The 17500-nt window shown below is 34.3% G+C and overlaps 1 protein-coding gene and 1 long non-coding RNA gene across 2 annotated transcripts in view; one reads left to right on the top strand and one right to left on the bottom strand.

Annotated features, from left to right (window-relative positions):
- The first annotated feature begins 2408 nt into the window (after nucleotides 1-2408).
- LOC130047927 (uncharacterized) lies at nucleotides 2409-4604 on the top strand. The gene is made up of 2 exons (XR_008796743.1): nucleotides 2409-2667; nucleotides 2876-4604. It is a non-coding gene; the product is annotated as an uncharacterized LOC130047927 (long non-coding RNA).
- A 10290-nt stretch (nucleotides 4605-14894) lies between these two features.
- LOC125656616 (GATA zinc finger domain-containing protein 14-like) overlaps nucleotides 14895-17500 on the bottom strand; it is a 3448-nt gene continuing 842 nt past the window's right edge. Inside the window, exons 3-5 of the mRNA XM_056145607.1 lie at nucleotides 17306-17500; nucleotides 15657-16930; nucleotides 14895-15255 (exon numbers count right to left, since the gene is read on the bottom strand). The exon at nucleotides 17306-17500 is cut by the window's right edge and continues 4 nt beyond it. Of these exons, the coding sequence (XP_056001582.1) occupies nucleotides 14895-15255; nucleotides 15657-16930; nucleotides 17306-17500 (1830 nt within the window). The remainder of the gene's footprint in view (nucleotides 15256-15656; nucleotides 16931-17305) is intronic.

Genomic DNA, 17500 nt, shown 5'->3' with positions numbered 1-17500 from the left:
AAATAAAATCTCAAGTGCTGGTTGACTGTGACAACGTCACTTCAATAGCCATGTGTACGACGTCACTTAGCTACTTCTCTCTTATTTTGCAAGTTTTGACGTATTTTTTACAACCTTTCTTACTTTTGATTCCATGTTTACATTAAATCTCCACCATTTGAATGCCCTACACGTACATTCATACGCATATTACGAAATAGTTCCAAATTTAGGATATAAAAAAAAAAACAAGTGATTTTAAAGAAAGCCTCAATTTGATTGTACCAAAAGCATTTCATGATATGACTAAATATTTAGTCCAAAACATATATGTTGGTTATTAGAAACTTTTACAAGATTTCTGTAAAAAAGCCGTTGACGGAGGTGTAGTGCGAGTAGCGTACGGAACTCTGGGTAGAAAATGTAGTGCGGGTAGCGCACGGAACTCTGGGTAGAGAATGTTGTGGGATAAGATGCTGCGGTTACGGCTCGAGTTTAGTGTTCTGTGCAGAGACATCATTATAGACAATTGTGTCCTTGACTGTGACAGATTCGGCTGAAGTAGCGTCATGTTGCGATTAACACAAATATTCGCTCACAGTTGGTCATTTTGAATGGACAGTATGTATCCACGAAATTTCATTAACTCAGCAGCATACGCAAGACAATGGTTTTTTTCAGCGGAATAATGTTCACGTGCACACCGCAAAAATTTCATTCAAACAAAAAATTAACGTTCTTGATTGACCCACTATGTCCCCGGACTTGAACCTATTTGAACACAGATAGACGTGTGCGCAGCCGCCAGCCTCACAAAACCTCGGTGAGTGTAAATATCTTAAGGTACAATTCTTATAAGAGGCATACAATGAAATAAAATATATTTACGATAAACATTGATTATGTTATTTTAAAAGAAGCATGACCTTGTCACCATTTCTTTCTTTCCTCCTCTTTCTTCTTCTTCTTCTTTTTCTTCTTCTTCTTCTTTATTTTTTTTTTTTTTTTTTGGAATTTAGATATTGATCACATTCATAAAATGTTCTGTTAGCACTGTCTATGTTTAAAAAAGAAAGAAAAAGGTCATGGCATCCCAATGTTCTAATTCATGTCTTGACTCCTACACGTGGTTAATGTACCTATCTTATGTCGTTAGAGATATCTTTACCGAACTGCTACTTTTCTTTCTTTTCTTTTTTGAAAAATATTAAAAGTTTCCTTATGTTTTTTTTTTTTTTTAAATCGTATAGACGCCTGTTCGTGATTGGCCTCTAAGATGAAATAAATATTCTTTCAGGGAAAATATATCTACTGCATGAAAGGAGAAGATAACGAACAGTGATCAATCCCAAAAGGAAAATGAAACATGTGTAAGATTCTGTAAACAAACAATAACTGTATAAAACATACAACATGGAAAAATGCGTTTAGGTCGAGATCGAGATTCAGCGAAAGTTGCAGAAGATTAAGGTGGCGCTAAAATTCATATTCACACTGTTTTTAAGTCAGTTCGCCGTTTTTGAATTTATTTATTTTATTTTATTTCTTTATGGATTGCAGTACTGTCGTTACGTTCTGAAGTAATCCCACCTTCGGAAGCTCCCATCAATTACGATAACCACCCAAAAAGAGTGCAATTTAGCTTTTAAAATGGAGACTTATCATGTTAATGCATTTTTAATGAAATAGATAAATCTGAATATATCATGTAGCTCATGCGATAATTCTTGTCTTGCCATAACTATTGGTTATATCTCTCAGATTCATCATCTTGATATTTGTTTTGTTCGGAGGACAATTTATGCTTATTCTTTGAATTTTACCGTATCAGATTGAGAAAATAGTCCTACTCGTGTATTTCATTGTTTTATGCAACGGTACTACTTTCAATATTTACTTTCATTGAAAAATAGAGGCATTAGCACTGTCAGAAAAGAAGGGGATGGTAAAATTGTCTATTGAATGGGTTCGATCTCAGAGAGTACAAGGTGTGACGTAAAGCATACGGAGTAACTCGTACGCTGTAGCAGATAAGTCACGTAGACTCAACATACATAGTGTATCTAAATTATACGGACTATTTGATATAAAATCAAATAATCTCGATTGTTTTAGAATAAGTTCGAGTCTATGTATTCAATGTTTTCGTAACATGATATCTGCTTGGATGTTTTCACTGCATTCTGAACGGCTGTGTGAAACAAATGATCAATTTTTATTCTACAATATAGAAATGATTTTACATAATAATTTAGCTCGGAAAATGTTTAGTCAATACATAATGACCTGTGTATTTTGACGATCTATGGAATTCGTAAACATATCTCAATATTGTCACAAGAGCAATTTGTCAATGACTATTTCAAAACGCAATCCCTAAATATATGAATTGAAATCCCAAACCATTGATGGATGACTTTACCTTTAGTTTGCGTTGACTAGCTATGCAAATAACTAATATGTAAGTGCTGGTTTTAACCCATTTAAATCAACACTCAGTGCAGAAAAGTTAGATGAATGTGATTGGTCCGTTTGAGAGCTAGAAGAGATAAAAAGGCCAGGAGATGAGAAATAACAGCGTAGTCCACTAGGTAAACTCACGCGACAAATGTTTATGAATGAACTTGGAAGTAATATGATTATAGTGACGAGAGTGTTTTGTTGATATTTTCCTCTTAAAAGAACAAGGTAAGACTTTTCTTTCAGAATTAGATTCTGTTTTCTGTATTACCATTCCTTTCATTTTTTTTTTTTTTAAATAATTATATATATTAAAATTGAAAACCTCCAAAACTCATAATTTAATATATTACAGACATTTATGGGGAAATTAAGTATATACTGTATTTTAATGATATGAACTGAATAAAAATGAACTTTTATGTATATTTATTAGACGAAAAAGAGATGTTCGGCAGACTGGATGCAGTTTTTTTGTACATGGTGTTGCTCTGTTTACCAGCATGTGAAGCCAGATGCCGTAAACGTCCTGTCCGAGAAATAGTGCAGCAAAAAAATTGCATTCAAAAAATGGTATTAAACTTTGCATGTCAAGGGTCTTGTGAAAACAGCCTTTCAAATATTTTGAGACAAGATGGTGCATCGCAATCTTGTCAAATTTCTTCCTTTCGACAACAAACTGTGCGTCTGAGATGTTTTCGAAATGGAGATTTAACGCAATTGAAATCCCGGGACATCATGGTGCCCGTTGTGACTGCGTGTGCCTGCGGTGGTGGGAGTTCTGGGTCCACTCTAAGTGATACTAACTCTGAAGAAGACCGAGAGGTACCGGTTCACACTACAAGGAGATCTAGAATCCAGCACCTTCTGCAGAGACTTGCACTCGGAAGGCATCGGGGGAGACATAGAGGTCTTGCGCATTCCCGGACGTGAAATTCTATATCACTGTTAATTAACTCACTAAAAATACGGGTGTTCAACGAGAATCTCACACAGACCACGAATTCTTCAATTTGAATATGTCATATTATCATGATTATCACCTAAAGGTATAGCATTCCTTCATCATATCATTTTTATTTTATTGCATACATACATATTGTACATAAATCATATTTAACACACCGAAAGAGCTTTCAAATTACGAAAGCAGGCTGTGTTAATTATAAAGGACACAGCGCTAGATGCACCGTGTAAACCATTGTTTGACAGATGAAGTGGACTCACCGATATTTTCACAAATATATATATCTTTTTTATAAAGCTTAGTACAACGATCTCCCGTACCTAGGTGAATGTTGTGTTTTCCGAACCTCCAGAAATGCACATCCCACGTTCTCAATCAAATCATAATTTATGTCTGCTGAAGCACAGGGTAATAGTTTAAATCAAAATTCATTTTTAGTAATGTCTAATCATAGCAATATGTCATTGATAATTAAATATTGTTAGTCTTGTTGTCCATATCTAAACGCCACACAAAAAATTTGCATATTTTAGGCTTAGAAACTTAGCATGTTTGTATGATTGTCATCATTGTGTGTCATTGTATCGCTACTGCTCCTTAAATTTATATTGAATGTTTTATCTTAAGATATTTATAGCCCTTTGTAGCTCTATTGTGCATTCCAATAATCGCCTTTGTCATTCATTATACACTGTTGTATATACCCGTTGCATATACATGTAAAATTATATCACAGTGGCGGATCCAGAGGAGTCGGACACCTCCCCCTCCCTTTTGTCAGAAATATTGCTTTAAAAAAGGTGAAAATAACGCATTTTGAGGATGGACGTTTTGAAAACCAAAATTAATAGTTGAATCTCCCTCCCCCCTTTTCAAAAATCCATCCCTGTATCATACAGAGGTAGTGTAAATGGCCAACGAAAGGTTGGTCATTTTTTTCTCACTTTTTTCTTCTTTTCATCTGGTATCTATATACATACATGAACATAAACATTTGTTTCTTTATATGAAGGAATACACTTGTATTATGAAGAACCTGGTTAATCATTTATCAAGAATCAAATTGTTACCTCGAGAGCTTGATCTTTTATATGAGCAGTGAATATCAATTTGAATATGACATATCTCATTCAGAAAAAACATCGGTTACGCTTTGTTGTTGTTGTTATTTGAAATATTAAATTGTTTACAAAATACTTCTATTTGTGTTTTACTTATTAATTGAAAAAATAGTGGAATAATCGGCGATATGACAACATGAACCTCGTCACACGATTGGGAGCAATGTCTGTCATAGGACAGAAGATACAAATCATTAAAACTTCTACCCGCAGTGGATACGTAGTGAATAAGTTTGCTGGGACAGTGATATTCTTTACAGGATACATACTTTTCAAATCTTCGAACAATGATATTAAAGCTTGGTTTTTGTTATACGTCGAATTTCGAGAATTTTTCACTTACGTAGAGTAATCACTTAAGGAGGTATATGTACTACATCGTCAAAATGGCTGACTTCCTCTTAAAACATGAATGATTATCAGCAATATTTGTATCTTCCTTTTAGATTTGACTGCCTAGCAGGCTAGCTCAGTCGGTTAAAATGATGATAATTTTAAAAAAAAAAACAAAAAAAAACAAACATACGTATCGACTGCTGATCTGTAGATCGCAGGTTCGAGTCCCGCAGGTTTTTAAAAAAATCAGATTACTTTCCACGAAAACTGCATTTTTGACTAAATAAAACAATTTTGAAAGTTTTGAATTTCAAAACATTATTGTACGTATCCTCCACTTTTCATCTATATCAAATTTCTCTGCTTCGCAAGACGCCCAGGACCCAAGCAAGAATCAAGCGAGCGCCCTACCCACTAGCCTGCAGGTTAAGCGGATATTAAAACATGGATTCCTGATAATCGTATAGAAATGTTAATGTTTGCGAAACATAGCTTGTGCTGTGCCACATGTACACACCGATTCACATGCTATTCGTGTCTAAAGAGTCCCCCACATTTACTCGTGGGGTTGCCCGTTGAGTTGGGCATTTTGTCAATTTTGACTCAGGAAATCAAAATAATCTGATAAACATTAATTATGGATGCATATTCACAAACATTTTCTGAAGAATGCCTTCCTCCATGTTTTACAAAGAAATGCCAATCAATAGCTGAGTGACCATACCACTACGTCCCACTGAATTTAAATATTCAATAAACGCTTTCATAAAACCATTATTGCGTCAACACGTTCGTGGGAGATTTTATTTCCTGATGACGAGTACGTTTCCTGAAAAATAAATGTATTTTGTACAAGACACATATATCACCACAATATAGAAATTGAAAAAGATATACATGTATCTCGTTGTTGGAAATGTTAAGGAAAAAATACTAGATTTCCGGATTCTTCAACTAATTTCTTCTACGAAATCATTATTTCTTTTATTGTTCTTGGAAGAATGTATTTCATAACATCTCGTATTTATGGTACAAAAAGTTATTGCTCAAATATGGATTTGGAGACAAAGGGGTTCGAACTCTCATGAATGCAACATAGGCAAGATTGTCCTATAGAACTATACTATTTGTCAATTATATTTTCAGATAAGAATTTTTCTCACAGAGTCTTTCAGGTGAGAGTCACAGATGTGGACTAAAATGCAGCTTTTAAGTCTGCAGATGACGGGCGTGGAAGATATATGCAACATATCTGGGGTTTTTCTACATAGTCAAGAAATGGTGAAGTCTTAGATTTCCTAGACAAGTACTTGTAATCTCAGATATAGCCCCAAAAGAGACAAAATATGCACAATAGATTAAGTACTTGATTAGCGACTTCGCCGTTCATCTTTAATTCGCGAGAATATAAAAATCGCGGATGTTGATTACTCGCGCACGGTACGGATTCCGCGGTTCTGGTGTTGAAAATTTATGATTACTGAGCCATTAGCCTTTGATTCAATGTTACAGATCCTATCTTTTCACCTGCATTCGTGTTGAAGTTTAGATACAGGGGTACTATTCTCACTTCCTGGCAATAAATAAAAGAACATTCACGTATTTGTTAACCCTTGTTTCAAGACGAGACAGTGCATCTCGTTAATATCGGTTCGTAACGAGACAATACATTTTCTTTACCTTGGTTCATAAAGGGAGAGAGTATATATAGATATGTCTATGAAAGCATTTGGATATTGCTGTAATGCACCTTATCTAACCCAATATTTGCAAAACTCACAATGCAAGTATTTTGATACTACTAGTATTTAAAACGCAATTGAATTGGAAGTTCAATTGACAGACGACATTTTTGCACTAGATATGAACTGTAGTGATGATAGATATGACAACCGCTTTGATAAATTGATTTATGATAAACCACCATAACAACAATTTAAATAATGAATGGAAGAAAGATAAAATGAATTGGAAAACCTCGATATGTTTGAGAGAGATTAATGTTATAAGTACATTCATAAAAATGTCAGGCTTTGTTAAATAAAGTACACACACGGTGTATTATCAAATATTATATGTTTAAATTTCTTTTATTCATGAATATTCTCAGAAAAAGGATAAAATGACCTACATATAATTGGATGCGGTCATTCATTCATCTGTGTTAATCTTATAAATTGTCATTCATATACATTTGTAAGGTCATAAAAGTAACATAATTAATGTAATTTAGCCCCTACACCGCATGCATTCCATGAAGGTTTTTAATTAGCAGGATTTTCCTTACATATTTTGGTATATACAGAATCATAATGCAAAAAAAAAAATGTTTTTCAATACAAAAAGGTAAACACCCTGTACTCTCCGATGGATGCATGTTTATTTCTGTAATTTACGATGCTAATTTAATTCGCTTTCATAAACTCCACATGTATGATTTAAGATACAGTGATGGATGTTTGTCACAGAGGGATATTCAAATATTCAGTTATGTTCACTTATATTTGCATAGGTGGCCCGTGAAGAAAGTTTTCCATTGAATTCTCCAACATTGGACTATGAATGGATTAAGGCTAGGACATAGAGTGATTGAAGGGCAACTACAAATTTTCTGAAAGTCTTGGCAGAATTCTTTTGGGTTTTTCGGAGATTAAGATATATCAAGTTTCAAGTTTCTTTATTCACTCAAACCAACAATAAGTGGTACATGTACATGAGGTCAAGTACATGTGATACATTCCAATGGGAAAAGAGATACAGGGAAGAGAGACACGGACATAATCATGTTCACATAAGGGCAGGACAGAAAAGAAAGAAACGAGAGAAAAAACAATAGAATATATATATATGAGTTATGGAGAACAGACTAAATCGTATATTTTTGTTATAAACAAACATAGGTTTCTCAATATTTTAATATTTATAGTTGACATTATTTCAGGAAAAAATAACCACATTTGGATTTGTACAATACCTTGAATGTAAAAATTGTTTTCTTATGGCATACAATGATTTGCATTCTAAAATAAAACGAAACTCGTCTGCAATTTGACCTGAATTACAGTGTACAAAATCTTTGATTCAAGGGAATATTTGCCCACCTGCCTGTCTCTACTGGGAGCCGATGATTCGAGGTTTTGAATTTGATAAATGTTTTTTTTTTTTAAGTTTAATAGGTGAATTTTCAAGGTATTTTTCACGACCAAAGTGGGACTTAAAAATTCTATAAATTTGGCCTTTTAATGAATTATTAATATCACTTTCCCATTTTTGAATGAATTGATCACTTAAACGTTGTTTACCAATACTAAGGACCATATTTTTGTCTAAAGAATCTTGCCCGTCCCGTGTATTTGGGACACTACATGAAGACAGGATTTTGTGAACACAATTTATCCAGGAATTGCTAATACCTTTTTCAGAATGTTGCAGACGTAAAAAAAAAAAATTATACAATACACGATAATTTTGTTTTCTGTACAAGTCAGTAGATTAGTCCGTAAAGGAATCATTCTCGTAAAAACATTTAAATATAATATAAAACGCCCAGTTTTGCCACATACCATATAGGAGGGTGAACTACTCTTTAAATGAAATATATGTTTCAAAATTTTTTAATGTATACGTTCAATGATATCAAGATTTTCATAACCCCAAATTTCACAACCATATGTCAAAACTGGAACAACGATTCTATCAAAAAGATCAAACTGAGATTCTACATGTAGATAGGTAAATCTGATTGTCTTATCTTATTCAGAACACCGTACATCGCTTTTTGTGCTTGTTCATATAAATATGTTTTTGCTTTACAGAAAAAGACTAACCGAGAAAATATAATTCCTAGATACTTAAATTCTTTTACAGTTTCTATAGCATTACCATGGTAAAAGAATGCCTTAGTCGCCATTCGACTTTTTGAAAAAATCAAAATCTTAGTTTTGTGAACATTTACATTCAGTTTCCATCGCGAACAATACAAATTAAAACTATTTAAAGCATATTGTAAATCTACATCTGTTTCAGCCATAATAACAGTATCGCCAGCATATAACAAAATAAAAAGTTTCAGATATACAATGTACATATAATTCATCTTGAAGTATACCTGTTACACTTTGCAAACCAACAATGTTTTTATCCAGCAAAATATCAAATATAGGCATTCGTGTTTTTTGTAAATAGGTGTAAGATAAAACTACCAACACTTATCATGGAATACTGTGTGTAGACAAACACATATGATCCATATTTTACGTTTCCAATGGTTTTACCTTCGACATCTTGACCAGTCCAAATGATAACCATTTCCTCATGAATGTGAACAATGTGTGTATGCATCTGGATAGATATACTTAACAGAGTACGACTATTTCAACGGCTGGAATATTCTGACATGAATCCCCCCCCCCCCAAAAAAAAAATCTCTATGAAGATTCGATTGTGTCTCCATTGAAGATTATCCAACTTAAAGCTAATACAACAAAACCATTCTTCGCAAATGTGGTGGTTGTCCGAATCAAACATAAACATAGATAATTAAAGTAAGGCCACACCAATTTGTAAAATAGTTCTTCGGATTTTCAAACAAAAAAAGTGAGGCGAGAGGGCGAAATTATTTTACAAATATTATTTTTTGTTTTGGAGGTAAAAATTACGAGGCGAGAGAATACAAGAAATATAAATAATTTTAATTGAATCAAGTGTGATTTTAAAAAGCGAGCGCTCAAAAATAAAGATCTAAAATCACCATAATATCATTTGTTTACCACATGAACTTAACATTTTTCAGTTTGTTGATATAGTTTACTTTTAATTTTTCAACATATAGTTTACAAGAATTAAGAAGTATTTCAAAGACTTTATTTTCTTCATACCTAACACATGTACTTTGCAACATTAACTGATAAGGTCTTTTTAAAGAATGTTATTCTTGTTTCATTTCTATAAACTATCGATTCAGTTCTATGCATATTGCTAGGTACATGTCCAATTTTGAAATCTCCAATGTACCACTTGTAGCATTTTCTTGAATTTTAATCCCGTGGGGATCCGAGTTAGAATAGGTCCTCAGTACCCCCTTGCTTGTCGTAGAAGGCGACTAAATGGGGCGGTCCTTCGGATGAGACCGCAAAAACCGAGGTACCGTGTCACAGCAGGTGTCGCACGATAAAGATCCCTCCCTGTTCAATGGCCATAAGCGCCGAGCATAGGCCTAAATTTTGCAGCCCTCCACCGGCAGTGGTGACGTCTCCATATGAGTGAAATATTCTTGAGAGGGACATTAAACAGTATTCAATCAATCTTGAATTTTAATAGAACACACAGAATTAATAATCACCAAAAACCTTTCGTGAATTTGTTGTTAACTGTCGGTCCTATTTATAATAGGTCCTCAGTACCCCTTGCTTGTCGTAAGAGGCGAATAAATGGGGCTGTCCTTCGGATGAGACCGCAAAAGCTGTCGGAGACCTGTGTAACAGCAAGTGTGGCACGATAAAGATCTCTCTCTGCTCAATGGATATAAGCGCTGAGCATAGGCCTAATCTTTGTAACCATTCACTGCCAATGGTAAAGTCTTCATGTGAGTGAAATATTCACCAGAGAGACTTTAAACAATATATAATTAATCAATCGTACGCTGTCGATGTTCTCTAAATAGTGGCATCAAATAGCGCATTAAAATTTTCATCGGCTTCCAGTTCGATTGCAGTATAATGAACAACTTCCAATCCGGTGTTATGAAGTATCGTACATATTAAGATAGACATCATGAATAACTTAAAACTCCGTATCACACTGTTAGGAAATTTCTCGAGAGCCCGCGATTCTGTCATTTGTCATCTATATGTATCAAGGTCGTTTGTGCACTTGTTGTAAAAAGTCAAAAATATTTTACGCAGATATTTTTTATAATATTATAATTTGGATTTATTACAAATAGAAGCGGCGAATCCGACGAACTAGATTACAAATTGGCATGGCCTTACGCAGATATTTTTGGTCACGCGGGCGGGTATTATTTTTTTTATAATATTATAATTTGGATTTATTACAAATAGAAGCGGCGAATCCGACGAACTAGATTACAAATTGGCATGGCCTAAGGAATGGATACAATCACGAACAACTCAATTTGACACTTAACCTGAACGTAGATCATATTGTCATTAACAATCTTAATAATTAAAAAAAAAAAAGCATGCACAAGTTAATCGTAATTTTGAGATATGTTGATATACACCAGGAGATTCGGGTGAACCTGCCTACCGACCGTGTACTTTTCTGACCTTTCTGACCTTTAAATGTCGCATGTCCTTTTATTTGTCCATTTGAACTCGATGAACGTTCTACATAGAGGTGAAAGCCACGGGTCTTTCGGAAATACAGAAGTCACGTAACACGGTGGGCGTTGTCACGATAAAGTACATGTCTATATGTACCATCTCTCGTACGACCTTGAATGTCACGCGTAAACCAAAATTAGTGGTCGCCTTAGTAAAAAAAAAAAAAATTCTCGCTTGGAACGGAAAACAATATACAAACAGATAACAAAATACTACAAACTGATATATTTATTTTTACAAGAATTTGCGTGGAATTTCCTGACCCTACCTTATCAACCTTAAGCACTTGAGGTGCCTCTATATATAGAAACAAACTATCACAGCCAGCTCTAAATAAAGTCCTCATCGATCTATAACTGGATACGTATTTAGCACTAACCACCAGTGAGTGTTTACCATTCAGTCCAAAGCAAACAATTTCTACATAGTACTATTCAGGCTTAGACTTACCAGTAGTACTAAGTTTTAAGGCGTCCTGGACCGAACGTCATTGATCATTTGGCTGTTTGGTATATGGAGCGTCAAATTTTAAAATATAAACTCAAATAATTGAAAATATCTTTAATTCTTTGATGATATCATCATATTCATTTGATGCGCGTAACAATTCAATCAAAGCTCTCTTCAAATAATTAATGATATCTTCAATTCTGAATTATTTCGCGCATTATTCTGCCGAATTGATGAGCGCTCTCATTGATTTGGTGCTCTCTTCAAACGAATTGATTTTTCGCGCTTCAATTAATGTTCGCAATAACTGAATTATTGCTCTCTTCAATTAAATCAATTATATTATTAATTTGATTGAAGAGAACAATAATTCTTTTAAAGAGAGCAACTACATAATTAGGGTTATCTTCAATCCAATATACATGTACCCATAATCAAATCAATGATCTCTTTAAAAGAATTGATGCGCACATTAATTTCTCATGCAAAAGCGTTGTAAACCATTAAAGATATCTTCAAATGAATTAAAGAGTTCATCAAATCATGTTTTTATACCGAGCTCATTCATTTCATTCATTCGCTCAAACCATTCACAATGGTACATGAGGTACAAAACTTTGATTTTGTAATTATATAAACAAAATTCCCAAGGGTACAAATATATAAATAATACATGCATATATATGTTCATTAGCACAAAATAGAGGCGGGGCATAATGCAAACAAAGAGATTCAGACATTTAATCAATATACATGTTAGGGAGCTCAAAATGCACTTTTGCGAGCATTAATTCCATCACATTGATGCGCGCATTAATTGATGAGAGCAATAACTGAATTGATGCGCGCATCAGCTCAATCATTGCTCTCATCAATTAAATTAATGCGCGTTTCAAATCAATTATTGCTTTCTTCAAAGTGAATTAATGCGTGCATCAAATCAATTATTGCCCTCGTTGTTTGAATGGATGATTTATTTTTATTGTTGTGTTTTTGTTTGGGGGATCAATTTTTATTCAATGGATAAATTCAGTCTTTCACTGTTGAAAATGTAATAAAATATTTTACCGCCCATTATGTATCTATATATTCTATTTGTAACATGTAATATTCATTCGATCTTATTTCCTCTCTGCAGAGAATTTACAAAATTATGTGTTATTTTATTACGTTACATACAAAACATCAAAATGCATAAATGATTGTTACAAACTATAAAATATGTTTTTTAAAATTAAAAAAAAAAGTACACTTTAATACATATACACGCAGGTTACATAAAAAATATGCTTTAAAAAACGAGAAGCTTCACAGAGAAATTTTGCACATAGACAAATAAACTCTCTTTGCTCGTGTTTTCTGTTTTGTGATTTATTCTAAATTCCACATAGCGGAGTTGAATATAAATCTTAGTCACTTAAATGATTTAATTCTGCATACATATTGAATGAGAAAGATTTCAAAGCTTTTATGCACCAGACTTAGATTAAAGGTTTTTACCTTTTTTTGAATGATTTAAACAAACTTTGTATACGCACTTATATCATAAAGGAATATTGATTGTTTTACGTCCCGTCGAGAATTTTTCATTCATATGGAGACGTCAGACTCACTAACTGTAGATGAAGTACCACAAATTTAGACCTATGCTTAGCGAGCAGTGGGGACTCTTTAATGTGCCAACGCCAGTCACAGGGGACCTTCCGTTTACCATATAAGAGTATCCACCAATTAATAGTAATTTCGTACACAATTGATATAATTGCATGTGGTCACTACGGGGCTTGAACTCACGACATCCCGGTAAAAAGCGAACGTTCTACCACTGAGTTACCGCGACAGGTATATACAATGGGGAATATGTGTGATAATCTTTGTTATCTTGGCTCATGTAGATTAGAAATTGTGAAAATATTTGACTTACTTATACACATGACGGAATACACGAAACTCTCTCTCTCTCTCTTTCTTTCTCCCCTCTCTCTCTCTCTCCCTTACGCAGGACGTCAGGGGTCATGTTGTAGAATACCTCATAGATATCAAATAAAGCATATATAACTTTAATTTCCGTAGCAGAAAAAGGGAAATTGTGTAGATCTATAGAGGTTTTAGTACATACAAAGCCGTTATAGAAAAATTACTTCATTTTATAAGTTACACGGAAACACAAAATATTTTACCTACACTGGCGCTCCTATAGGAATACCTAACCTCAAGCTTCTCTAACCGCAATTAACTGCTCTCAAGTTTTTATTTCCATATGGATCTAGTACTCATGAAAATTATCTCACCAACACAGAAATAGAGTTAAACAATACTTAAATAGAATAAACCGATAAGAATTAAATATGGACTCCGCTTTTTACGATAACCGTTATAGTGGAGAAATACGGGAGTGTTTTCATCGTTGATTTTGAGGGCATTTAATCGAAAGAACGTATTTTTTTTTCGAAATATAATTTGCTTAAGGACTTTTAGTTAAACGACAAAACATATCTATTTTATTATTTTTGAATTACTAATTGACTTTCAATAATGTCCGAATTTCCTAAGTTCTTCAAAAGTGCCAGGCTGGTATTTTTATTGGAGTGGACACAATTTCATATATTCATGAATATACCTCCATCTTGATGCAACTTGTACCATTAACCATCGTTTTAAAAGTTCTCGAGAGATTTTTAGACCGAATTATTCCGAGAGAAAAATTGGCATTAAGAAAGTCATTTTAGATCACCGTCATTTTCTCAGTCCCTATATTATTTGTATAGCACTGGAAAGTTGTAATATCATTTATGCCACTTGAAAAGTAACCAAAAACAAAAACAAAAACAAAAGAATTTGTTAGCAGAAATTTCAATAAAAGAAATTCAATTATCTTTAAATAAATTTTTTAAGTGTAAACTTAGAATTCCAAGGAAAATGCTATTTTGCGTAAACACCTGGGGAATCACGACATGCAGTTTTATATGTTTCTATAATGTGTAAAATTACGGGGGGGGGGGGGGGGGGGGGGGGGTAATGAATGAAAGTTGTCTTGACGTTTATGAGTGTGGCTTTTTAAAAATTATCTACAAATCCAGACCAAACCACTAATAATTTTATTGAAAAGTATTTGTCAGAAATTAGAATTCATTTTGTAAATAAATCAGAAAACACTGTATAACGATACGATTTACCAATTTTCTTTGAATACGAAAATGGAAATACTATAAAATACAGCTAGTGATTGCTATTCTACTTACTAGTATTTTCTGTCTCATTCTGTACTGACTGTTGTTGTGTTATTCTGTACAGACTGTTGTTGTATAGTTCTGTACTGACTGTTGTAGTGCTGTTCTGTACTGACTGTTGTTGTCTTGTTCTATACTGACTGTTGTAGTGTTGTTCTATACTGACTGTTGTTGTGTTGTTCTGTACTAACTGTTGTTGTCTCGTTCTGTACTGACTGTTGTAGTCTTGTTCTATACTGACTGTTGTAGTCTTGTTCTGTACTGACTGTTGTTGTCTTGCTCTGTACTGACTGTTGTTGTCTTGTTCTGTACTGACTGTTGTTGTGTTGTTCTGTGCTGACTGTTGTTGTGTTGTTCTGTACAGACTGTTGTTGTGTTATTCTGTACAGACTGTTGTTGTGTTGTTCTGTACTGACTGTTGTAGTCTTGTTCTGTACTGACTGTTGTTGTCTTGTTCTGTACAGACTGTTGTTGTGTTGTTCTGTAATGACTGTTGTTGTCTTGTTCTGTACTGACTGTTGTTGTGTTATTCTGTACAGACTGTTGTTGTGTTATTCTGTACTGACTGTTGTTGTCGTGTTCTATACTGACTGTTGTTGTCGTGTTCTATACTGACTGTTGTTGTCTTGTTCTGTACTGACTGTTGTTGTCTTGTTCTGTACTGACTGTTGTTGTCTTGTTCTGTACTGACTGTTGTTGTGTTGTTCTGTACAGACTGTTGTTGTCTCGTTCTGTACTGACTGTTGTTGTCGTGTTCTATACTGACTGTTGTTGTCTTGTTCTGTACTGACTGTTGTTGTCTTGTTCTGTACTGACTGTTGTTGTCTTGTTCTGTACTGACTGTTGTTGTCTTGTTCTGTACTGACTGTTGTTGTGTTGTTCTGTACTGACTGTTGTTGTGTTGTTCTGTACTGACTGTTGTAGTCTTGTTCTGTACAGACTGTTGTTGTGTTGTTCTGTACAGACTGTTGTTGTGTTATTCTGTACTGACTGTTGTTGTGTTGTTCTGTACTGACTGTTGTAGTCTTGTTCTGTACAGACTGTTGTTGTGTTGTTCTGTACAGACTGTTGTTGTCTTGTTCTGTACTGACTGTTGTAGTCTTGTTCTGTACTAACTGTTGTTGTGTTGTTCTGTACTGACTGTTGTTGTGTTGTTCTGTACTGACTGTTGTAGTCTTGTTCTATACTGACTGTTGTAGTGTTGTTCTGTACAGACTGTTGTTGTCTTGTTCTGTACTGACTGCTGTAGTGTTGTTCTGTAATGACTGTTGTTGTGTTGTTCTGTACTGACTGTTGTTGTGTTGTTCTGTACTGACTGTTGTAGTGTTGTTCTGTACTGACTGTTGTTGTGTTGTTCTGTACTGACTGTTGTTGTGTTATTCTGTACTGACTGTTGTTGTGTTGTTCTGTACTGACTGTTGTAGTGTTGTTCTGTACAGACTGTTGTTGTGTTGTTCTGTACAGACTGTTGTTGTGTTGTTCTGTACTGACTGTTGTTGTGTTGTTCGGTACTAACTGTTGTTGTCTTGTTCTGTACTGACTGTTGTAGTCTTGTTCTGTACTAACTGTTGTTGTGTTGTTCTGTAATGACTGTTGTTGTCTTGTTCTGTACTGACTGTTGTTGTCTTGTTCTGTAATGACTGTTATTGTTCTGTTCTGTTCTGATTGTTGTTGTGTTGTTCTGTACTGACTGTTCTTGTGTTTTTCTGTACTGACTGTTGTTGTGTTGTTCTGTACTGACTGTTGTTGTCTTGTTCTGTAATTACTGTTATTGTTTTGTTCTGTACTGATTGTTGTTGTCTTGTTCTGTAATGACTGTTGTTGTCTTGTTCTGTACTGACTGTTGTTGTGTTGTTCTGTACTAACTGTTGTTGTGTTGTTCTGTACTAAATGTTGTTGTGTTGTTCTGTACTGACTGTTGTTGTGTTGTTCTGTACTGAGTGTTGTTGTGTTGTTCTGTACAGACTGTTGTAGTCTTGTTCTGTAATGACTGTTGTTGTGTTGTTCTGTACTGACTGTTGTTGTCTTGTTCTGCAATGACTGTTATTGTTTTGTTCTGTACTGATTGTTGTAGTCTTGTTCTGTACTGACTGTTGTGTTGTTCTGTACTGACTGTTGTAGTCTTGCTCTGTACTGACTGTTGTTGTCTTGTTCTGTACTGACTGTTGTTGTTTTGTTCTGTACTGACTATTGTTGTCTCGTTCTGTACTGACTGTTGTTGTGTTGTTCTATACTGACTGTTGTTGTATTGTTCTGTACTGACTGTTGTTGTGTTGTTCTATACTGACTGTTGTTGTGTTGTTCTGTACTGAGTGTTGTTGTGTTGTTCTGTACAGACTGTTGTTGTGTTTTGTTCTGTACTGACTATTGTTGTCTCGTTCTGTACTGACTGTTGTTGTGTTGTTCTATACTAACTGTTGTTGTGTTGTTCTGTACTGACTGTTGTTGTGTTGTTCTATACTGACTGTTGTTGTGTTGTTCTGTACTGAGTGTTGTTGTGTTGTTCTGTACAGACTGTTGTTGTGTTGTTCTATACTGACTGTTGTTGTCTCGTTCTGTACTGACTGTTGTAGTGTTGTTCTGTACTAACTGTTGTTGTGTTGTTCTGTA

Source organism: Ostrea edulis, chromosome 7 (assembly GCF_947568905.1).
Source record: "Ostrea edulis chromosome 7, xbOstEdul1.1, whole genome shotgun sequence".
In the NCBI taxonomy this organism is placed as follows: Eukaryota; Metazoa; Mollusca; class Bivalvia; order Ostreida; family Ostreidae; genus Ostrea; species Ostrea edulis.
This window is presented reverse-complemented; position numbering and strand designations above follow the sequence as displayed.